This window comes from Rattus norvegicus, chromosome 18 (genome assembly GCF_036323735.1).
Source record: "Rattus norvegicus strain BN/NHsdMcwi chromosome 18, GRCr8, whole genome shotgun sequence".
Classification (NCBI taxonomy): Eukaryota; Metazoa; Chordata; class Mammalia; order Rodentia; family Muridae; genus Rattus; species Rattus norvegicus.
The window spans coordinates 79,988,849-80,013,841 of NC_086036.1; the positions used below are offsets into that span (position 1 = coordinate 79,988,849).

A 24,993-nucleotide genomic window follows, 5' to 3' on the forward strand; every position below is an offset into this window, starting at 1 on the left:
AAAGCTCACTGCTGTCTTTTTGGGGAAAACAATTACAAGTGGAAAAGCTTAAGAAACCTAGTTCTTGTTGGTCTGGCTCATCTTGGGGCCCCTTTCCATATACTTACAACAAAGCAATACTAAATATCTCTCTAGTTCTAACTCTGCTGTGGTGTGTATGTGTGCACATGTGCTTGTGTGTGCATGCACATGATTCTGTATGTGCTCGGGTAGACAGTGGAAAAATACACTTGGTAGTAAAAGAACAAACTCCAGGTGAAGCTCTACATCTTCTGCTGCAAATGGCCACTCTAACTGTACAGAACTTTACTGAGTTGCATCTTCGGGTCTAGTTAAATTTGATAAATGTTTTTCTTCTTGCAGTTTTTATAATAAAGTTTAAAATATATTACATAATATTAAAGAATTCCAGCATTATCTGACTAAATTCCATGGGGGAGAAAAGAATATTCTTAATATATGTTATTTGGAAGATGATTAACGTTATTAATTAACTGGCTTTTCCCATATATGAAAGTGGTGTTCTGTATCTTGATTCACTTGTATATTTGTTTTTTAAAAAATGTTTTGTATCAACTGAGAATGAAACTGGGTGATGGAGTGTTTACCTAAAATGCCCAAGCACTTGGCTTGATGCTTAGTACTGTAAGAAAATGTTTTAGCAAAATTTTTCTAATACTTGAGATATTCTAATATTTGAGATGCCAGGTTCTATTGTAAATGGTATCATATTTCCAAAACAGATTATGTATTACTGTGTGTATGTATGTGTCTGAGTAAACATGTGTGCCTGTGTGTGTGCATGTGCACACGTGCAAATATGTCCGAGTAGAGTTATGTTCATGTGTATGTGTGTGTACAGAAACAGGATGAACTGACATGCACATGGGTCTCCGAGCATGAGGGAGGTGCCAGTAATGAGAACAAGGGCATCTGTGACCTTCAGGCTGCATCCTCACTACATGGTCCACCTGACATTTGTTCTGTTGTATTGCACTTTGGTTTCTTCTTCCGAACTGTGCTCTCAGAGCGGCACTTTTATTTGTATTTCTCAGAGGTTCACCCTTCTAACCCATGTTCCCAGTCTGTTGTTTCTCTAGTAAACACAAACTGAGTAGTGGCTGTGCTCCAGACACAGGCAGAAGTCCTCTGAGAACATGAAAAGCCATGAAGTAGCCTGGCACAATTGAGCCCCCAGAATCTACTGCAGAGTAATCCTTTCTTGCAGAAAAAGAGGCTGTAAGTGAAAAGAGTTCCAGAACTAAGATGAGACAGCATCACTATGTGTACGAGCTAATGCACACAGGGAGGTAAGGCAGGTTCAGTAACAAGACTATCTCATGAATGAGGATGGAGTTACTGGACGAGGTGAAGAGCTGTGTGCTGAGCCTGCTTCCTCACACCTCAGGGCTGTGAGCAGGCTCACAGCAAAGACAGAACCTGGGTGCTGTGGCTGAGCAAGAGGTGGCCACAGGCAGCTTCCCTCACATAAAGCTCCTTTGCTGTGCCCTGCTTATTCTGAGGTGTGTATGAGGCGTGTAGTGAGTAAACTACATACTGAATATGTTTGCAACCCGAGTCACACGTCTGCCAGTTTATATCCAGCTTTGTAGATCCCCAAAGTTGCAACACTTCTACTACTTTAAAAACTGTGAGAACCACAGTCCCTGAGGATTACTGATAAAGAAAGGGAGTTACAAAGTGTTTCAAATGAAAATGAAGAGTCATCTCAAAGAAACAAATCCCTCCTCCAGGATAAGAACAGACCTTATGCACAGGGTATAAACTATAGCTTGTGATCTGAGGAACAAGGTGTATAAAGAAATATTGTCCTCATTTTCTAACTGCATCTCTTTTACAGGGAACACAACTATGGGATAGGCTCTGTAATAAGATCAAAAGCTTTAAAAATGGTTTTAACAGACCCCATATTCATCAGAAGATTGGTATTGGATCACCGTTTCCCCAAACTGTCGAGAAATACCATTCTAGTGTCATGTATCGGCTCAGCTCATAAAATGCTGGATGAATAAATAATCAATGAATGAGACATGTCTATGATATCTCTGTAGTATTCAATGACCTTCACATAAAAATTACTGCGATGGCTTGGGTAAGAGCCGAGACTGTGGCAATATATGCGCCAAGTGCACAGGACACCTCCACAGGCAACAAAAACCTGCTTGTTGAAGACAGCTCTACGTTCAATACTCATATTCTAATACTTGAATCAGGGGATGGGTATTTCTGTATCACGGTGTGTGTGTGTGGTGTGGAGTCAGAGTGGAGAGCTTCAGCCCAAGGGTGAAGCAACTTACCTAACACTGTGTCAGTTGGCTGAGTACAACGTCCACTGCATCACTGAACGTGCAAGAGTTCAAGCTCACACTAATGTTCTAGGGCAGCCTGACCTAGCAGGACGCTCCATTCTGCATCCCACTGTCACTGTGGTTCTCTCCATGGCCTTTGCTGGTGCCTCTTGGTCACCGGACCAAGAGAGTGGGATGAACCACAACTTCTAAAATGCTTTCAGCCCTGAGCTCCTCACAAACAACAGTCCCTTCATCTCAGTAGGTACGGCAGTGCAAACTGACACGGAGAGTCTCTTACTCCCTAACTAGGACTAAGGACTGGGTCTGGGCTCAGCAAGACCCTTTCCTCTACTCCCTCTTCTACTTCCCTACCCTTTCCTCTACTCCCTCTTCTACTTCCCTACCCTTTCCTCTACTCCCTCTTCTACTTCCCTACCCTTTCCTCTACTCCCTCTTTTACTTCCCTACCTTTTCCTCTACTCCCTCTTCTACTTCCCTACCCTTTCCTATACTCCCTCTTCTATTTCCCTACCCTTTCCTCTACTCCCTCTTCTACTTCTCCCTCTTCTACTTCCCTACCCTTTCCTCTACTCCCTCTTCTACTTCCCTACCCTTTCCTATACTTCCTCTTTTATTTCCCTACCCTTTCCTATACTCCCTCTTCTATTTACCTACCCTTTCCTCTACTCCCTCTTCTATTTCCCTACTCTTTCCTCTACTCCCTCTTCTACTTCCCTACCCTTTCCTATACTCCCTCTTCTACTTCCCTCTCCAATCAACATTACAACTGTTTCTGAAAACTCTGTCACCAATGATGCAATGCCACTGCAGAAGGGGAAAACACTTCTTACATCAGCTTCACTGTCACACAAGTGCTTATGCTCACACTTGAGGAACAGTGCATTGCTGCAACGAATCCTTACTGTGAACAGCAAAATATTCAACACATGGGGAAAAGGGTTAGAAACCCTATCTATGCATTGAGACTATAAAACGGAAGTCCATTTTAACTACTCACTGCAAGTCTATGGCTTCATCATGGGCAAGCATGTGTCATCAGTGTGTTCGCACAGAGGATGCTTAGCACCCATGTAGTACAGGCTGTGTTATCTGGCATTGGTAGAGCAGACCAATTAAAACACGAGGGCTAAGGACAATGACAGAGGTGCTCCCATGGAAGTAAGTGGATTGGATAATTATACTAAGGAACTCTCTCGACTAGAGAGACTACTAGAGAACCTACCTTCTCAACTGACAGTGAGGGTAACACTCCATGTTTTAATGCACAGCACTGAAGTCAGGAATGAAACGCCTTGCCTGATGTGTGCCACCCACTACAGTACACTGAGGCAGATTGCAAAAGCTGTAGTTCTGCCAGATCCCAACCAACTCTGGTGACACAGCTGACCTTATTACCTGTAGTCACACCAAGGGCACCTGTATGGCTTCTCTCCAGTGTGCACACGCTTATGCCGAGTCAAGTGTGACTGGGTTGTGGAGGCGAAGTTACACTCATCACATTTGAAAGGCTTTTCCCCTGTAACGAGAAGTACATATGCATGAATGATAATAACGGAATATGAAGCACTCAGGCCTGGTATTAACTATAAAATGTTCATATACATAAAACATTACAAATATTATTTATTGGTTCCATACTTTAGGATACTTGAAAGCTGGAGGATATTACTGATTTTTCTAAATTAGTTATCTGTCACACCTCTTGAGAAAGACCACGGGGAAAATGCCACCAACATGCAGAGAAACTGTGAGGATTACGATAACAGAAAGTATAGGGAGAGAGCGCTAGGTGACCAGGGACTCTTCTCAGGACTGTGGCAGCATGGCTTAAGCCCAGGGGCCACGATCGATCCCTCACAGAGATCAAAGCAGCAGCACACAAAAGTTCTCTCTCCAAGAGCTTGGTCAGCAAGCACACAGCACACAGAACTCCTCACGGCGTTACACACTAGTGAGAGAGTTACTATGTAGTAGGTCTTCTCTAGAAATCACTGCATTTGATTCTCTCAGGTCTAACAACCAAAGGCCACCATAAAGCAGCATAAAAGAACGGTTAGTTCAAAAGGACTTCTCTTTAAGGCTTCTGTCAGCAAGACCCTCCTGAAGGCACTGCCCAATGACCAAAGTCACTCTGTGCTCTCCATTTCCAAATGTTTGGTGAAACAACCTAAGTCAGAATAGATAGTTTGATTTTAGTGACTGATGTATAAAACACACACACACACACACACACACACACACACACACGTATACATGTGCGTGTTGAGAGGCACTTCTCTAAGACAGGTATTTTGTGATGCAGTGATATTGCTAGGATGTAAATTATCACCACATTGATGTAATTAGTGGTTCTCAACTCCTCTGTGGGTTAAATGGCTCACAGGTGTCATATGTCAGATATTCATGACTCATAACAGCAACATTACAGTTATGAAGTAGCAACAAAATAATTTTATGGTTAGGGGGTCACTACAATATATTAGATGGCTGCATTAGGAAGTTTGAGAACCACTGGTCTAACAGAAAGACACCTGAGTTGTTTCCTATTTGTTCTGTTATTGTTCTTCTTCTTTGTTTTTCGTTTTGGTTTTTGGTTTTTTTAGTGGTGATGCGGTGGCTACGAGAACAGGTGAATTGGTATAAACTATCAAGAATAGGTGAGCCACTGCACAGACAGACATTTTGCTTCTGTCCTGAGTAATTCGCAGAGGCGGTATGGTAATAGACATTCATCACGGTTTCACTAGCTGCATACGAGAGCTCCCACCACCATCTGATGTAGTCAGTGCTTTGACCTGCCATCTTGAAATGGACACCATCCACGTGCTTACCGGACATCACTTCACAGTCCATGCTAAAGGATCTAATTAGCATCTGACTTTCTTACTAGTTTGCTTCCGTAGACGAGCTTTGAGAGTTCTGCTATGCTGCAGAGACAAATCGTTGATGAAATTTGTGGTGTTAACACTTTCGTCTAGTCTATGGTTGACTTCATTCTCAGTACCATTAGCAATTATTTTATATAACTTGTAATTTTTGTGTATTTGTTCTTTTGGGAAAATGCTATTAGCATAATTATAAAATGATTTTTTGATGATCCAAGGTTACAATTTTTTCTATAGTTTATAGACAATTTTCATTGTATAATTCTGACTTTATTTTGTATACAGCATGAAATAAGCAGTAAAACTTGTTTAAGTGAATATAGATGTCTAATTAATCAAATATTACAGGCTGAATGGTTTAAACTATCTTCATCTCCTTTAAAAACAAAACCAACTGATGACACAGGTACACATCTTGATTTTGTGCAGAAAAATGCCCACCGTGACGCAGCACTGACTGATCTCATCTGTAGCTTAACGTGCGGCTCACGTAGATTCTTTCACTCAATCTTCCACCAAGTTCCTTGTGACACTTTAAAGTTAAAGTCTATACATTTATAAAAAGCCATTTAATAATTTTATTCTAATAATTGAATTATATGTTTCTATTAAACTAGCATTCTACTGTGGTAAACTGGCCACTTCATACTCGCCTCAATTGTACCACACACTAATTTATGTAATATTAGGATGTTTTGAATTATATAAAAGTTGTCAGGCAAATATATCATACAACAAAATCTTACATAAAATATTATGCATAGACATACTAAGAAGAGGAGACAGGCCAGACACGTCTGTGATATTGACAGGTACATGCCAACTTATATAGACCACACGTTACAAATATCTACCATGAGAGTTAACTTGGAACTCACATATTTTGTCAATCTGTTACGTATGTTCAACACTGTTATCCTAAATATGTAATTTCTGAATTTTTAAAGAATGAGTAATTTCCTCAGGAAAACATCGCTTTTTGCTTATTAGGGTCACTATATAGCAAAAGTTAATGTAAACACCAAAATGGTAAAAACTCAAAGGGAAACTTCAAAGTTTGAAAAGGAATTGCAATTAATTAAATATCTGATAATTGTTTGAAATTAAAAAGTACTCTACAATGAGATGTGGATACTTGCGATGGAAAAGTTTTCCCAATTTTTACAAACTAAAAGATAATGACATCATACCCCGTCCCCTTGTCCCACCAATCTCTACCATGTCCCCACCACACCTCTTCAATGCCCGTGCATGGTCTCTCTTTAACTAATGATTGTTTTGCAAGCACTCACGAGAGGGAGGGGGGGAGGGGGGAAAGAGAGAGAGAGAAAGAGAGAGAGAGAAAGAGAGAGAGAGAGACAGACAGACAGACAGACAGACAGACAGAGGGGGCCAGAGACAGAAAGAGACAGAGACAGAAAGAGACAGAGACAGACAGAAGACAGACAGACAGACAACAACCTGATGACTCCATTTCCTGTTGTTTTTTTGTACAAGGTTGATCACTTGGTACTCAATACTCAACTAGGGGCTCATTCCTAAGGAAGACCAATTCTTCCTTTTCTCAACAGTTCTTAGTCCATAGGTGGGCCTTTCTGAGACTTCCCCTTTACTGAAGAGATCTGATTAGAGTATAGATGGAGTACCACTTCTGACTTGTCTATCATTCCAAAGCCAGAATTTGCCTCAAGTTAACACAGCAATTCCTCTATGACATTATGTATAATTCAACAGGGAATTGGACACACACCATTTGAGAGCCTCAGACAACACTGCTGTGGCTTCTGAAGTCCTAGCTAGTTGGGTGGTGGAGTAAAAATGCACTGGAGCCCATAAACCCAAGACCCCCCATCTAAGCAACAGAACTGAAGACCGAGGTGAGGGCTGGACATGAAGCTCTGTGTAACCATAGTTACAGGTTTTCTGTTGTAACCATAGTTACCAGTGTTCCCTTGTATGAACCATTAGGCTGTTGTCTCTCTTTTCATAAATACCATCCTTTACAATCGTTAATCTTGCACAAAATGCCCAGAAAGGAACACTTGAGGTCTTAGACCTAACCGACAGGAAAGGAAGAAGAACAGAGACACCAGGGCAGTTTGTTTCCATGCTTCCCTGTCTTTTTGTGTGTCAACCATCTGTCAGACTGGCCAGCCACATCTCCTGGAAATCACACTTCACATTCCTTAGGGTGGACTGGTGGTCATTAAGCTGGCCAGGTCTCTTCAACCGCACGTGAGGATTGGTGTCTGTGCCCTTGAATCAAGGGTCTCTGACAGGTGATAAAAGTAAATCTCAGAATGGAAGATGTTTCATGTCAGACCCCCAGACAGCCTGCACTTTGGTCGGGAATTATTTACGCCATGTGGAACACTTTGGACACCTATCCCTTTCAGAGCTGCTTGTAATTTGCCTGGACACTGTGGTAAAAGGGTAAACCACGTCAAAGACAAGACACATCAAAAAAATACAGATTTCAAATGCACCGTCAACTTCAGCCCCGGGGGCTGGGGGAGGCATGCATTGCTTAAACATAAAAGCTAAGTGCCTAGACTGAGGTGGACTGAGCAGTTTGTGGAGGCCAAGTCTTTTAAGAACTGACTTTGGTATTAAAGAATCATGTTTGATTTGTGCCACAGAGGCAGATAAATGCCAGAAAGACAGATACCTCTGTCTGTGAGACATTGTCCTATATGGTATAAAGTTAATAGCAAAGTAATAAGGAGCCTCTGGACCTGACATAAAATATAAAGTTGTGCAGGCTCGATGCAGGCTTCCTGATCGATCCATCACCTGGACCGTCTGGATCGTAGTGTTACTGCCTCCACTGTGGGGCACAGGGGAACACAGCAGCTGGAGGGATGGCACAGGGGATAGGCTGTCCCCTGGAGCAACACAGACTAGGACCATGGAAGCAAGCAAAAGTGCCACACAGACCATAAAACCCTGAGTTATCAATGACCTGGGAAAGTGAATTAAACTCCTCACAATTGCATGGCTTCTGCACACATTTTCAACTTCTCTTTCTCCATCTGCCATACGAAGACAGCTGGAACCCACACGGCCTATGTTGTACTGATTCCTTACACAAAAGTTAGACATTGTATGCACACGCAGCTTATAGTCTTTAAAGTTATACTTTGAACATTCTCTTCCATCTCAATGGCTTTTATCTTTATGGAAATTTAGTCCCAGTAAACTCAAGAACTAAAGACAATGACTTTGAATCATTTACATTGGTTCTGGAAATACCATCATGAGGAGGGAGGCTGCCTGTATCTATATAACAGAGCATTTCAAGAACCTCAGCGTTCGATTAGTACTATACTGAAATTTTATACTTTATGCTCAAGAAATATGCATGAAATAGGACCATATATATTCTCTACTTGTCCCAACTAATTACCAAAGATCTCCTCAACATGTTCTCCTCCAACTTTATGTCTTGTTTTTATGATAACCCACTAAGTCCAGTTAGAGCTGCTCATGTGTGCATAGTATGAGGCTATCCACTCGGGCACGGAAGGAATTTTACCAAGGGCCACACCCTCACCACATGGACTGTAACTGTCCCATTAATGAAGTCTTGATGACAGGAAAATGTGCTTGTACTGAGAATTACAAAAGAAAACTGCACTGAGGCAATGCTATCCTGGACACACATTGGCTAGAATTCTCAGAATAACTATCTGAGAGGTCACGGTTTCTCCTGAACCATGAAGAATGAATACTGAGGGACAGGCTATCTTCCATGTCCTTACTCATCCCTCATGCTATGTCTTTGCTCGTATTCTCTCTCAGTAGCAAGAATAACTGCAGTAGTGCCTTCTCCCATGGACAACAACACGGGCAGGTAGAGAGACAGAGGTATATAGGCAAGTAGGCAATGGGAGGGCGGTGTGACACCGGAGAGAATGAAGAAGGCCCAGCAGAAGCTCTCCAGGACCCAGACAGGAGGCTAGGATAAGGGCTGTGCAGATGGAAAACAACCTCAGGTATCTGGGCATGGGAAACTTGCTTTTTGACCCACTGAAGGTAAAGTTCATGGGGATATCGAGCCTTATATAGGTGACTCCTTTTTAAGCGTGTAACAATAGTCAATTTAAATTGTATAGGTTGTGTTTGTGAGATAAGTGAGGGACCATAAAAAATTTCATTTGCAAAGGCCTAGAATAAAGAGGAAGCAAGCCATGAGGCCAGCTGTGCTTGGGTATTTAACACCTTGCCTCAGCCCTGCAGAGAGAAGCCAGGAGCAGACTCAGTACTGACCTGTATGCTGCCGACGGTGCTTGGTGAGGGCATGCCGGGTCCCACCAGCGAAGCCACAGAGGTCACAGAGAAACGACTTCTCGCCTGTTGCAACAATAAACAGATGAGGGACTGCGGAGGTCACAGATCATTAAAACATATCTATCAAGGCTTTCAGGGTTACTAATTCCTCCAATCAAATGTTTCCATGTAAATATGTCAAATGGGAATGAAATTACCACTGCGGTTTATTGACTGTGATAAAATCTGAAAAGCACCACTGAACATAATTACATACTTGTCAGACCCATAAAAATTAGCTTTATTATCAATGGAATGGTTTTGTACAACTTCATTTCTGGTAGATGTCTTCCAGATGGGGCTGTTTTATGCACGTGAACAGCTTTATGCATATCCTGATTTTTTACAATTCCCATACATCTGGCCTTTCTGAGCTGAGTAAAGATTGCTTGGAATAGTTAATATACAGTATATATAATTCTGCTTAAATAAAATATATTGAAATTTTAACAACCTAGGAACATTGAATTGGTTTTACCTGATTCTATCAGGGTCTTCTTTAATCACCTTACACTTAATAATAGGAATTAAATGGCTTCTTTGAACAGACTGAGGATCTGAAGGGAATGAAACTCTCATTACTCAAGACCAGGAGCAAGGCAATGGTGTTTGTGTTTTTCAAGTTTTATGGCAGAAAGAAGCCAGGGATTGCTGAGAATCATCTATAAAAATTCATATCCCTCATCTTCAATGATAGCTCAAGACTAAAAACATCTTCAGAATCAAAGGCATGTTTGAAGGATGCAGGCTTGCTAAGTGTGCAAGTGGATGTTTTCATAGCATTTTACATATGCTAACTTCCTGACTTACAGTCTCTACGTACTATATATAGCTGTACTATAACATTTAGCCAGCAAGTGCTTGCTAGCTGGATAATGTATCCTGTAAGACTCACAATGATGGGAAAACAGAATTAAAATGCTCACCTTGGAGAAATTAAGGGGAAATAATTAGACCTTTCCAGAAATAAAATACATCATTTGTGTCCATCTCTATCGACTTCTTTAGTCACTGAGACTTTAAAGTGACAAGTCCTCATAATGGGCAAGCCTTTCCCAAGTTTGAAGTTGCACAATAAATTTAGCTGGCAATGCATTTGCAAACAATGCCTATTTCCAAGGTTATGATAACAAAACCAAGATAGAAGCTAACTGTGGCAATCAAAAGAGCCACCCTTCAAGTAAGTATATTTCTATGTTCTTAAAGAGAAACATGAAGAAGGCCTGAGCCAAAATGCCGCTACTCTCATTTCCGAGTGAACGCTAAACTGCCATTATCACTCAAAGAAGGTTGCCATGCAGTGCGTTTGCTGCCTTACTTCCTACTTCAGGGTCACAGTTCAATACTTGATATTATCCCATACAGAAAATAGAGCGGATGCGCTGTGGAGAATAAAGTTTAATGTTTAATTATAACCACTCGTGTGATTATTTAATCAATTTAAAATACAAATCCTTTAACTACTGTATTATCAACTAAATACCACTGAAGTAGACTTTTCGTACTAAAAACACCAATTTGTTCATAAATATTCACATTTTTTAATAAGGAAGCAAAACTGTTCTCTAGGATTTCCTCACTCGCAGTTTTGCAGAGAGTTTCATGTGTGCTGACAGAGAACAGATGTCCTTACACATGCACAAAGACATAAGGACTACCAGGTAGAAATGTGTCTGCACCTATTCACATGTGCACATGCGTGTGTGAAGGGGGCAGCGGTGGGTAACAGGGAGAGAGCCCCCACCATGGAGGTAAGAGTGCATCCCTCCTCCCATTGATGAAATCTTTGCCACCTATTTCTTCCTTGCAAAATAAGCGTTAACAAACATAGGGAAATGTCAGAGTTTAACATTCTCACATGTGTACAATGCTGCGTACACATTTCAAGACCTATTCACGTTCTACTTTTGGTATATACACATGAAAAGGCAAAATTATTCATTTTCTGGGAGATTTAATTGTAGATACATTAGTGACCTTGATTTTTGATGTGTAGGATTTTATATGGGGTGTAAGTCTCAAATGTATTGTATGTCATCTTTACCTTGGTGGCTTGATTTGTTTTCAAATTCAATTTTTACTTTTTTTTTTTTTTGAGAGGGGGAGGTAACTGTTGAACAACAAGCCGAGAGTATTTTTTTTTGAGAAAAAAATTATAAGAAAAAAAAAAAACTCAATGCAATATTTCACTCAACCAAGAAAGTATTCTTTTAGCATACCATATTTAAATGATAACAGAGATTAAATGGAAGACTTCTTTTAATAACAACTTGAATTAGTTTCAAGTGTACCATTTTGCATTCAAACATAGAAAGACATGGAAACCAATCCTTTATTTTCTATTAGAAAACAGCCACTGTCCCCTCTCTCATTATGGTGCAGACTACAAGACCTAACAACAAAAATCCATAGTATTGATCTGGCCAAGTCTCCACAATTATTCTTTAGAAGGAAACGCCGACGATAAATTACATCTGCACTGGCTTTTCATCTGCTGTTCGATATAAGTGATCTCTCAGGGCAGGCTGGAGACCTTAAATCGTCAACACCCTTGTCAAGAAAGCTAAGGAGGCCTGGGCTTCCCACAAACTGCTTCAGGAGAACTTTCAACCTACAATTTCTAACAATAATACAGGATTCACAACAATCAGAAGAACATTTCTGAATGCTGATTAAAATTTATTATTTTATCCTATGGGGAATATATTCTGGGCAATGAATAGAAAAAGAAGGCCACAAAAATACTAAATGGCTGAGAGTCCCAGACAGGAACACAGGCAAGTATTCAAACACAAGCCACCGTGAGGTGTTGGACCCACTGTACCACAGCCATGAAGGTCATGGAAGCTATGCAGGTCATGTGCTACACAATGGACATGGCCACAGGGCTCAAGGGCTTATGCCCAGATAAAGGCCCCAACTGAGTTGTTTCAACCACGCTGCACAGAGAGACTCTCAAGATGGCTAAGTTAGATCACACATGGTCATGGTTAATGTGTTCATGCAAACTGTACGTTATGGAAGCTTTTTAAAAACAGTTTTATGAAAAGGATGTGGTACCTCAATTCGAATTAGCCTCTGCATTTCAAGAACTCTAGGGTGTGACATTGTTTTTATTGAGAAATGATATAAAATTGCTTATATTTAGAAAATGGTACATAAAACTAAGATTCAATATGTTTAAATGTAAAGGGATTTAGAGTACATCTACAATGAAATAGAAGACAAGTTTTCTTTAAAAACTTAATATATGCCCATGTGACCAGGGAAAGGAGCTGTCAAATTTGAACCCAGACTGCTTGAACACAGGAGCATGTACATAACCCATACTAAGTTGGCCAACGCTGCAAATGAAAGAAGGAAAGCCATTTTCACATACAACTATCATGACCTTAATTTCAGATACAAGTAGTACAACCTCTACAAAAATGTCATGTTAAATACCGGCTGCTATCGAGAAAACCAACGCACACGTTCCTGAAGCCCATCGGACTCCCGTGCCCAGTCTCTGATTTAGGAGGGTGACACACCTGTGTGTGTCCTGTAGTGGTCTTTCATCGCTGAGGCCGTGAGGAACGAGTAGTGACACGTGGGCCATGTGCATTTAAACGGCTTTTCTCCTGTGTGCAGCTTCACATGGTTGTTCAAGGCCCATTTCTCCGTGAAACTTCTATCACATAAGTGGCATGTAAATTTCCTGCATGAAGGAGAGAAAAAACAACATAATTTGGGTTGCACACTCACACCTATGGTTGCGGGGAGAGTGTGTGGTAACCCTGAAGTGTGGCGCAAACAGCCTCTGCAAAGGGAACTGCAGGCTGGGTCTGTCATGTCTGTATAACCAGGCATTGATTTTTCTGTCGAGACCTGGCACTTCAGCCATTTATTCTCTGCTTTGCGGTTGGGCCCAACGGGTTTGAAAAATTCTGTTACAGTCCAGTCACCCCTGAGGCAAAAGTGAGAATAGATTTCACCTGTACAGGCCTACACCACTTATCCAGGGCACGGGCTGTCAGAGCGAAGGCTAAATGAAATGCTATCCATACTCAGGCACTCAGACAGGCTGTGCTTTCCGCCAGGACGATGGCAGGGCTGCTGAAAACAGCCACTCCTGAGAGCGCCCAGCAGCCCTGATCACTATGCTCCTTGGAGATAAACGGGAGACAGAGCCCAGATGGTTCCCAATTGAAGGGGCCCTCTGTGTGGCTGACATGGGTACACAGAAAAGGTTTCTCTGACAAAAATAAGTGGTTGCGTAGCACCCTGAACACGCCCAACCTCATGGAATCTCCAAAGTGATACAGGGTCGGGCATGCATAGAACTTAGATGGGAGACAAAACTGAAACATTAAGATGAGACTGAGAAAAACAGGAAACCCAACCATGTCCTGTACGAAAACAGCATACCAATATCTCTTTATGGAAATAGTTCAGATTTCTCTGCCATCGTTAGATCCTCTAGTCTCCTAGAGGTGCAGCCTAAGCCCATGAACATGCTCATGCCACCCTGTCTGCCCTCACTTTGTGGTTATAGATTCATCAGTAAAAGTTACTTCCTGTTTCTAAAACCATCAAGTTTTAAGCAATCTCTGTGAACAATGGTGTTCAAAACATTAATTCAAGATAATGAATAAGAATATTTAAAAAATAGTTACAATTAAAGCTAAATATTTTAGAAAGCTGTGAGCATTATACTGGAAAATGGAGATGAAGGTAGCCTAAAGGAGAAGAGAAGAATCAAAGAGCTGAGGTTTACATTGTCAGTATGGAGCTATAGAAGATGTGTTCTTTTGAGGTTTACATTGTCAGTATGGAGCTATAGAAGATGTGTTCTTTTGCATAAAGTCATCTCCAGGACTTTATCAAATCTTACAGTTTTTTCAGGACAGGAAAAGAACTCTGAGCAATCAGGACTTAACCTTCTAATTTGGAGTTAAATGCGGATTATATTAACCAGCCAACTGAGTTTTATAAACTCTGGGATCCAGTTCTGCATCACGTTTTATAAAATGCTTTCTTTTACTATGCATATTTAGAAATACAATGAATGTGACAAACACATAAGTGACAGCACAGCACATCTGCGCACGTCACTGGCGTGAACTGCCAGTTTATGGACGGAGCTGCAGCACGTGTAAGGAGAAGCTGTCTCCACTGTGGACACAGGCTGGCGCAGAGATCACGGCGTCCTGTAGGCACTGCTGCCTCATACTAGAGAGTGACATATATAACTAAATACCTTGAAATGCACTGCAGAGAATATCATGTCCGTATATCTCTTTGACGGGTTTTCATGCATTTAGCATTTCAAACCCATGACAGGGATCTTATTTCCAAGATAAATTCCCCTATCTACTTATTTCTCCATGTGTTTACTGTGGAACTAACCTTCTCCTACAAGAAATAAATACAGAGGCTAAGTAGATGCTATCGCTAACAAATAGCTTCTCCAGACGGCATTACAACTTTATGAATGACAAAATAAATCCCTCAGTTTTAAATCTACCATGATGTGCATTTAACAAAATTACAGCTACACAACCTCGATGTGTGCTGTCTATTATTCATACATAATAAAAATGTTAGCCTAAAGCTCAGTGCCTGTCCAGAAAGGACAAAAGCCAGATTACAAAAAAGAAGTGAAGCTACCACTGGACTTTCTGTAACTACATTCCACAGTCTTCTTTATGAAAATAAGTATGTTCAGCCAGCCACTGGCTAAACAGAGTGTACACACTGCCAACACAGGCTACACATATATAGATGATACCCATTTGCAAGAAGGCCATCTCGTGAAATGACATAAAATCTGCCTCAAATATTCCAAGATCACGTGTTATATGTTAAACTAATGCCAGTGATGAGGCCCCTGAAGGCCTGCACTCTTCACAGACCTCCAGGAGGCCCTCATGAAACATGTCCAGGAGAGACTTGGAGTGGAACCTGAGAGCAGGGACAACAGGGTTCATTCTGAGAGACTCTGAGAAAGACCTGCTATTCCATGAACACCACTTTGGACTGTACATAGGGAAATCAGAAAGAATTGGGTATCAAGAAAATCTGCTAATAAGGAAGAAAAACCACCCATAAAAGTAAACTTAATGCCAGGAAAAAATATAGTGTCATTACAGATTAAACGAAGAGCACTCAAGGGACAAGGCAGATTGGAGGCTCCCCAGAGGTGACAGCATTTACTTAGACACTGGGAGACAGGTGACTACTGGAACCCAGAGAGGTGTGGGAGAAAGGAAGCACAGGAAAAACTCCTAGACTGGGAAAGGGTGTGGCAGGGCCCTGAAGGCAGGTGCACACAAGCACGCACTCACACCACTTTCTTCCAAATCCCAACATAAGAACGAGAGACAAGTCACAGCCCAGTGAATTACGGTAGACAAGACTAAGGCCATGAAGGTTCCTCTCTGCACTCAGACAGGAAAAATATTTTGCCTAGTGAAATTTTAAGAGACTAGCTTTCAGAGATTCCCCATGAAGACAGGCAGCCAGCAGATAGGTGAACGAGGTGAGTAACTCGTCATCACAAACAGGTTCAATGAGCACAGGAGACGAAGGAACTGCATCTCTTCAAGGCGCAAGACAGTGCAGGAGCAGCGTGGGCATTTTGAGAGAAGTCATTTTAAGTAGACTCCAATATGTCTACCTTTAGCAATCCCCATGAAGAGACAGTTTCACTCTGAAGTTCTTAGGCTGGGGTGCTCAGGATGCTAAAACTATCTGAATTAAGCCTGCCCAAGTGGGCAATAGTGAACTGAAAGCCCACTAGGGGCTCATCTGTACAAACTTACAAAGACTCAGACATGGAGCGGGGCTCCTGAGTGTGCTTTAGTGCTCTGGGCACAGCTAGAGCCATGCTGATTCGCACACTGTGTGTGCGGTTCCCTCAGATACCCAGCTGAGCCAGAGGAAAGGTTCTGGTCCTGCCCAGGACAGCAAGAGAGACCACAGCACAGGGAAGGGGTTGGCCTGTGCCCAAAGACTGCTTTCAGTGGTTTCTTCTCTTGTGATTTGTGTTAACTGAACCAAGAGTAACTTCCACACTTCAACACTTAAACTGAAGACTTCCTCGTCTCATCAGCTACATAACAAACATTAAAACTCCTCACTGGGACGCCACTAAGCACCTTGACAGCGTTAAGGAAGGACAGCGAGCTAAGCCTCCTCAATTGCTAACCTTTGCATATGCTCTGACCTTAAAGGTTTGAGCTTTTGCCTGGGTGTGAACGGCTAAAAAGGAGAAATGTATTAAAAGTCACATTTGAACGTTGAATTACTTCTACAACTTCCCAAATTACAAGAGTGACAATTCTTAATGGAAATTTTATATTCATCTTGTTCAGATTATAACTTTAGATGCTATTAAAGATATATCCAAGCTAATAGATTTCACTTATTAGTAAACATAATAAAAAGTATACAAATCTCATTTCCGAGTGAAGATAAAATTGGTTAGAAAAGTCGACTTTATTACCTGATATTATAAAATACAACAGAGGATCGTGGCCATTTTCCCTGTGTTTGTGAATCTGGTCCATTCGTGGTAATCTTGAGAAGTTTAAGCAGCACTTACTTTGATGCTGAGCTTCTCCAACCTGGGTTTTATACTAGAGAACGTAGTCAGGCATACACTGTTGAGACACACTTGCACAGGGACAGTTTTATGAAATGGACTCTGCTACTGAGGTTTCAATGGCCTTAAGGGGAGGTTGGTTCACTCATGGGGTGCGCTATCATTATGCCATGAAAAGGAACAAACTTTGGCTACACTTGTCAGCACAGGCTTAGAGATCTCAACAGTACACCTCCATTATAAACAAATTAGAGGGCTGGATGGATGGCTCAGCGATGAGGAATACGTGCTGCTCTTACAGAGGACCTAGGTCCAATTTCCAGTACCCACACGGTGGCTCACAGTACCTGCAACTCCAGATCTGATGACTTTGCCCAATGTCTGCAACCATGAAGCTCACACACGGCTCACATACACACACTTCAGAAAACCAAGCAACTTTAAACAGTTGCATCGAGTGCACAGAATTTTACAGATGAAGCTCCCACTCAGAAACATGATGCCTTCCAGCTTGGCTAACCTGAAGTAAATAGACTGCAACTGGGATCTTTCACAGTATGTGCTGTACTTTCAAATTTTTATACTGAACATTTAATAAAACAATCAAATAATTTTTATGTCCTCTACATAACACCTTGGAACAATCCAGCCACAAATCATACAACTCATACAAATCATACAAACTCACATTTACCAGAGAGGACTAAGATAAATTCTTCCAATGTAATAAAAAAAATCATATAGTTGCTATCCTTCAAAACTGTGATATTAAAGTGTTAATCCACTCAAAATATTCCAAAATTAAAAATACTAAAATGCAATCACTAAGCAGTACTTTATGAATAAAGGAAACGCAGAACTATAAAACAACAAAAAGTTTATAGGATTCCTAGAAAATACCCTTATGAGCAAATTAATATTTCAATAATTTCTAAGTTATTCAAGAACTACCAAAGCACAGGCAGTGTCATTGGATTAAAAGATCCTTTTTAATGGCATAATTTAATAATGATATAATGACATACTGTGAGTGAGCATCCCTTTTCTGAACAATGCAGCTCAGAAAGACCACGGATAAAGGCCTGTAGCACTGGTGACCACCACACTGGCATTCTGCACTGTGAAGGTGTCCCACAGGACAGTAAGGAAAGTTAGGAAATGCAAGGGATTCTGCTGTAATAATGAAGCCACTATCTACAAGGCCACAGCTCTGAGACACTCCTGCTTTCCTGCAGATAACAGGGGTTTGCAAAAGAATGATGTAAGAGGAAGGTAGGGGGAGGAAGAAAAGAGGGCAAGAAAAGCTGGAATATGGGGGGGGGGGGACCCTGGTTGCCTTTCAACTTTGAAAGTTCTAGAAGAGCCTTGAATATAATGTTCAGCTTGGAATCACACAGACAACAAACTTTCTTACTAGTGTGGCCAGCTGAACGAGTAAAGAGACACTGGCTGTGCTATGGCTCAGGCCACGGTCGGCCACCTCCCCGCAGGCCTCTCTCTGCAGGGCATAGGTCCTAGGAAAAAAGCAAAATGTATGCAATATAGCATAATTACATAGCTTACGAGATTGGGCTGCATTCTGGGTTTCCTAGTTCAGAGCACAATTCATATCAAGAAACCACACAACCTAAGACCAAGAGGGTTCCTATTACTAAGCCCAGCTCTGAGGCCTCGAGTGGGGCCTCCAGTTAAGAGCTGGAACCTCCCTTGAGGGTTTTTAGACAGTTCATCAAGGAACATACTATTTAAGCCAAGAGTTTTGAGTGCATTTTTGCCACGAACAGATGATAATTAGCCTAATTAACAGACTGAATCCTTGTTAACAAGTTGGAAAAGAAATTTAACCCTGTCCATGCCAGTGAGTGTCATTTTGAACTTCATAGTATACCCTTCAGGTTTAAAAAGTGAAACTATTTTTTCTTTTCAATTCAATTCAAATCAAATCAATTCAATCTGATCCAGCGACTGACTCAGGATCTTTATATTAAAATCATTTCTAGGAGGGCTTTCAGCTCACTATCAAGCCAGCCACCTCTGACACCAACAACCAGAGGAGCAGGTGTAGAGACAGCTGGAAGGCCTCTGACACCTACAACCAGAGGAGCAGGTGTAGAGACAGCTGGAAGGCCTCTGACACCTACAACCAGAGGAGCAGGTGTAGAGACAGCTGGAAGGCCTCTGACACCGACAGCCAGAGGAGCAGGTGTAGAGACAGCTGGAAGGCCTCTGACACCGACAACCAGAGGAGCAGGTGTAGAGACAGCTGGAAGGCCTCTGACACCGACAACCAGAGGAGCAGGTGTAGAGACAGCTGGAAGGCCTCTGACACCGACAACCAGAGGAGCAGGTGTAGAGACAGCTGGAAGGCCTCTGACACCGACAACCAGAGGAGCAGGTGTAGAGACAGCTGGAAGGCCTCTGACACCGACAGCCAGAGGACAGGTGTAGAGACAGCTGGAAGGCCTCTGACACCGACAACCAGAGGAGCAGGTGTAGAGACAGCTGGAAGGCCTCTGACACCGACAACCAGAGGAGCAGGTGTAGAGACAGCTGGAAGGCCTCTGACACCGACAGCCAGAGGAGCAGGTGTAGGGACAGCTGGAAGGCCTCTGACACCGACAGCCAGAGGAGCAGGTGTAGAGACAGCTGGAAGGCCTCTGACACCGATAACCAGAGGAGCAGGTGTAGAGACAGCTGGAAGGCCTCTGACACCGACAACCAGAGGAGCAGGTGTAGAGACAGCTGGAAGGCCTCTGACACCGACAACCAGAGGAGCAGGTGTAGAGACAGCTGGAAGGCCTCTGACACCGACAGCCAGAGGACAGGTGTAGAGACAGCTGGAAGGCCTCTGACACCGACAACCAGAGGAGCAGGTGTAGAGACAGCTGGAAGGCCTCTGACACCGACAACCAGAGGAGCAGGTGTAGAGACAGCTGGAAGGCCTCTGACACCGACAGCCAGAGGACAGGTGTAGAGACAGCTGGAAGGCCTCTGACACCGACAACCAGAGGAGCAGGTGTAGAGACAGCTGGAAGGCCTCTGACACCGACAACCAGAGGAGCAGGTGTAGAGACAGCTGGAAGGCCTCTGACACCGACAGCCAGAGGAGCAGGTGTAGAGACAGCTGGAAGGCCTCTGACACCGACAACCAGAGGAGCAGGTGTAGAGACAGCTGGAAGGCCTCTGACACCGACAACCAGAGGAGCAGGTGTAGAGACAGCTGGAAGGCCTCTGACACCGACAACCAGAGGAGCAGGTGTAGAGACAGCTGGAAGGCCTCTGACACCGACAGCCAGAGGAGCAGGTGTAGGGACAGCTGGAAGGCCTCTGACACCGACAGCCAGAGGAGCAGGTGTAGAGACAGCTGGAAGGCCTCTGACACCGATAACCAGAGGAGCAGGTGTAGAGACAGCTGGAAGGCCTCTGCAACTGACTGCGGAGAGTTGAGTCCATCCTTCACAAGCCTTTACTCCACGGCACGTCTTCCGTCCGAGAAACCATAACCTCTGGTATAACCAAAAAGACTGTACGATTTGGCTGGGATTTTTCTCACTGCATTGCAGGTTCTCTCTCAGCAGAAAGAAATAGCTGAGGTCATGAATTGGGTGAAGGGCCAGATGTTGAACGTTTTGAACCGTGGGGCCATGAACACCTTTGGCGCACGGCTCACAGCTGTCTCTACAGCACAAAGACAGCAGAGGAGGACACTGCATAAGGAACCAGAGGTGTCTGGGCTCCAGTCAAGAAAGATCGGGGTCTGCTCTGTCCTGCACTCTCTGCTTCGCCTGCCAGGCAGGCCAGATCCTCTCAACCTGGTCTCTAACTTGCTGGCCCTGTCGCTCTACCAGGTCAAACAGCTCTAAGTCAGAGGTGCTACACACGAAGGTCCTATACGCTGTTCTCAGGATCTGAGGAAGCCTGTCATCCTAAAATGGCATGTTTCTTGAAAGGGTTCATGAGAGCATCTTGAGAACAGGAGGAAGGAATGGCAGATACAAAACCCACCCCACTGCCCTCACCTTTGCAAAACCACCTCTTCTAACTGTGTCCCAGGCTTCAGTCCTGAGGAGTGCAAACATTTGTAACTCACTGCAGAATTCAGGTCCTTGACAACAAGATATACATTATGGTGGCACTATTCTCTAGTGCCAATCAAACTATTTGGCTTCAGTTTGGCTATGAAAATACTAGATTTATGTAAAAAGAGTTTAAACCATAGTTACAAATACTGAACCAGAGATAAGCACTTAAAGAATATATGATATTATTCTACCGGCATGCATAATTGGAGCCAAAATGACAAAATTTATTCTGATCCTTATTTATATTTATCACTCATGCTTGGTTGACCAACATTTAATGCCTGCCTGCTGGGAACACATTCACAGAAATCTTTAAATTGCTATCCAAAACAAGAAACAGAAGAGCATGCACTAGGACTTACTATTTGTCGAGATATAATGTTACGTATAAATCTAGAAAAGAAAGACATGTTCGTTCACCAAAGGAGCCTATGACTCAGTGATCAATACTGAAGACAGAGAACTGATCAACACACAACCAATATCCTATAAAAATCTTCATGAGAAAGTTTTAAGAGATGCTTATAAAGGTATTAAAGAATGAATAGGTAGGAAAGCTTTTATGGACTGAGACAGCTTTAGCTAAGTCTGAAAGAGCAGAGCCCAGGGCTCTAACAGGGGAGCATTCAGATTTCAGTGGTCACGACGGCCACTGTGAGAGCATTCAGACTTCAGTGGTCACCATGGCCACTGCGGGAGCATTCAGATTCCAGTGGTCACGACGGCCACTGTGGGAGCATTCAGACTTCAGTGGTCACCATGGCCACTGTGGGAGCATTCAGATTCCAGTGGTCACGACGGCCACTGTGGGAGCATTCAGACTTCAGTGGTCAACATGGCCACTGTGGGAGCATTCAGACTTCAGTGGTCACCATGGCCACTGTGAGAGCATTCAGACTTCAGTGGTCACCATGGCCACTGTGGGAGCATTCAGATTCCAGTGGTCACGACGGCCACTGTGGGAGCATTCAGACTTCAGTGGTCACCATGGCCACTGTGGGAGCATTCAGACTTCAGTGGTCACCATGGCCACTGTGAGAGCATTCAGACTTCAGTGGTCACTATGGCCACTGCGGGAGCATTCAGACTTCAGTGGTCACCATGGCCACTGTGGGAGCATTCAGATCAGTGGTCACCATGGCCACTGCGGGAGCATTCAGACCTCAGTGGTCACCATGGCCACTGCGGGAGCATTCAGACCTCAGTGGTCACCATGGCCACTGTGGGAGCATTCAGACTTCAGTGGTCACCATGGCCACTGTGGGAGCATTCAGACTTCAGTGGTCACCATGGCCACTGCGGGAGCATTCAGACTTCAGTGGTCACCATGGCCACTGAGGGAGCATTCAGACTTCAGTGGTCACCATGGCCACTGTGGGAGCATTCAGACTTCAGTGGTCACAATGGCCACTGTGAGAGCATTCAGACTTCAGTGGTCACCATGGCCACTGAGGGAGCATTCAGACTTCAGTGGTCACCATGGCCACTGTGGGAGCATTCAGACTTCAGTGGTCACCATGGCCACTGTGGGAGCATTCAGACTTCAGTGGTCACCATGGCCACTGTAGGAGCATTCAGACTTCAGTGGTCACCATGGCCACTGTGAGAGCATTCAGACTTCAGTGGTCACAATGGCCACTGTAGGAGTTTGGCTCTCATGGCCTTAATCAGCCACCATTTTCTTCTTTCTCTTTTTCCTGTTTTTTTTTATTTTATTTTTCAGCATTCACTTTTTACAAATATGATTATGATTTGACAAAGAATTTAATGTAGCTTTATGCTTTTCAGGTGCCAACCATCAAACAGAACACGTATGTGCCCAGTGCACACAGGTAACTCCTGGAGAAAACCTAAAAGGCTGACCTCTCCAGGAATAGACAGCACCAGTTATCCATTTGGTTAGGTAATGAACAAGCTTCTATACACTGCAGACTTTGAACAAAACCACCTGCCCTTAGTTCTATCCCATTATATATTATGAAATGTGTTCAGTGCTGTGAACCGGACCTCCTGTATTTCAAAGAAAAAAATGTATCATAATGACACTCTGTTGTAGTTGTTGTTAAGTTAGAACCTCACTGAGCTACATGGATAGCTTTAAACGTGGGCCTCTTTGGTCTCAGCCTGTAGACCACTTGGATTAAGGTAAAAGAAACCAAGGCTTGCTTGACGAAACCTTCTAACACAGCAAGCAATCCCATTGGACAAGACAGATTCAATTAGTAAAACCCAAACAGACCATACATAAAAAAAAAAAAAAGCATAAGTTTTCAAAACAAATAACTACAAAATCAAATCCAAGAATATTATTTTCTTTAAAAATTTAGTACTTTATCAGATACATATTAGTAAATGTTGTCAACAAAACTGTTACTACGAACCCGTGTTTAGTCCAGTGCAGTGCAGTCTGTAAGCCCTTTATTAAAGACCTCCCCTAGCTGCAGCGATTGTATGTCACAAAAATGCTTGTTTAATACTTCATAGGTCACTTTAGGTCTATGAATGATGGCAATTGGCATTTGCTAATGATAAAGCCAGTCATGTCCCTTAAATACTTAAGTCCTTGCAGGTGAAAGGTTCAGAGACACCTGGGGGTGAAGTGACAATGGTGTCAGAAAGTCGCTCATGTGAGGCTCTGTTCAGGCTCCATGGCAGCCTTGGGCCTTGGGAGATATATGTGTTCCTGTTCCTTGGTGTGAGTTCCAGTCATATTATGTAACTACTGGCATAAGACAGCTAGCTTTTCATTCGGCTCACAGTCTAGATGCCTTGTGCCCAGTACAAAGTGAACCACAAGAATGGATTACAACCGTTGGGGACTCTGACAGTAGGAGAGCAGTAGTTTGGCCAGTAACCATTTCCAGGTTCGAGGCAAAGGTGAAGTACTGGCTGGCACTTTGAAAGAAGTGACGGATTTCTGAACGAGCCAGCGCCAGCACAGATGACCGTGAATGGTTTGGGTTACAGTCACAACACACGAGACTGAAATCTGTTATACAATCGCTGTCATTAAATCCTTACATCATTATATTTAATTTTTCATCTGTACACATTAGATAAGGGACAATAACCATCACTGTTTACTAAAAATATGACTTCCTGTAAGCTTCCAAGCACTAAAGTAACATTTACACCAATAAAGCACACTTGGGCACCCACTGTAGCCCTCAAAAGTGCGCCTGGGATACTGGAGCCTGTGTGTCCTAGAGACCATCGCAGATTTTATATGTGTAATTTATGTAAATCAACGATTTTTATGTTTAAATTCAGGATACAAGATTTTTCCTGTTGTCGTTTTGTTTTCCAGACAGGGTTTCTCTTTGTAGCCTGGGCTGCCCTAGAACTCACTATGTAGAGTAGGGTGGCCTTGAACCCAGAGATCTGTGTGCCTTTGCCTCTGACTTTGAAGTGTAGGCATTAAAGGGGTGTGGCACTATCACCCAGTCAAATATGAGATTTTTATAAACCTGAAAACATTGACCAAGTTCAAAGAAGACTGGCCTCTTTTACAGTATCCAGGAGGTGTGCTGAAGCTAGGAAAGCAGCTTTCCCACCTCAGGGCTCTGTTGTCTGAGACTTGGTCATCATCTAGCATTAGATAATCCAAGGGAGCACTGGAGCTCAAGGTAAGATTGGTTATAAAGGTCAAGATGGACTGCTCAGTAACCCCAGGGTTCAGTACAAAATTGACCCTTTCTGAAACTGCAATGTAATGTGCAGAAATTACAGCCACTTAGAGTGAATAAATTGGCATATCACTAGGACAGGACTTTACTTTG

General features: G+C 42.9%; 1 protein-coding gene across 4 annotated transcripts in view; it reads right to left on the reverse strand.

Annotated features, from left to right (window-relative positions):
• Zfp407 (zinc finger protein 407) overlaps nucleotides 1-24,993 on the reverse strand; it is a 399,166-nt gene that overhangs the window by 142,837 nt on the left and 231,336 nt on the right. For 3 of the 4 annotated variants that reach the window (XM_008772221.4, NM_001427664.1, XM_017601148.3), the window contains exons 5-7: nucleotides 13,078-13,244; nucleotides 9,488-9,571; nucleotides 3,729-3,849 (exon numbers count right to left, since the gene is read on the reverse strand). In XM_008772221.4, coding sequence (XP_008770443.2) covers nucleotides 3,729-3,849; nucleotides 9,488-9,571; nucleotides 13,078-13,244 — 372 coding nt within the window. Of the gene's footprint in view, nucleotides 1-3,728; nucleotides 3,850-9,487; nucleotides 9,572-13,018; nucleotides 13,245-24,993 lie in introns of those variants that run through there. The other variant, XM_063277292.1, reaches the window with a different exon arrangement.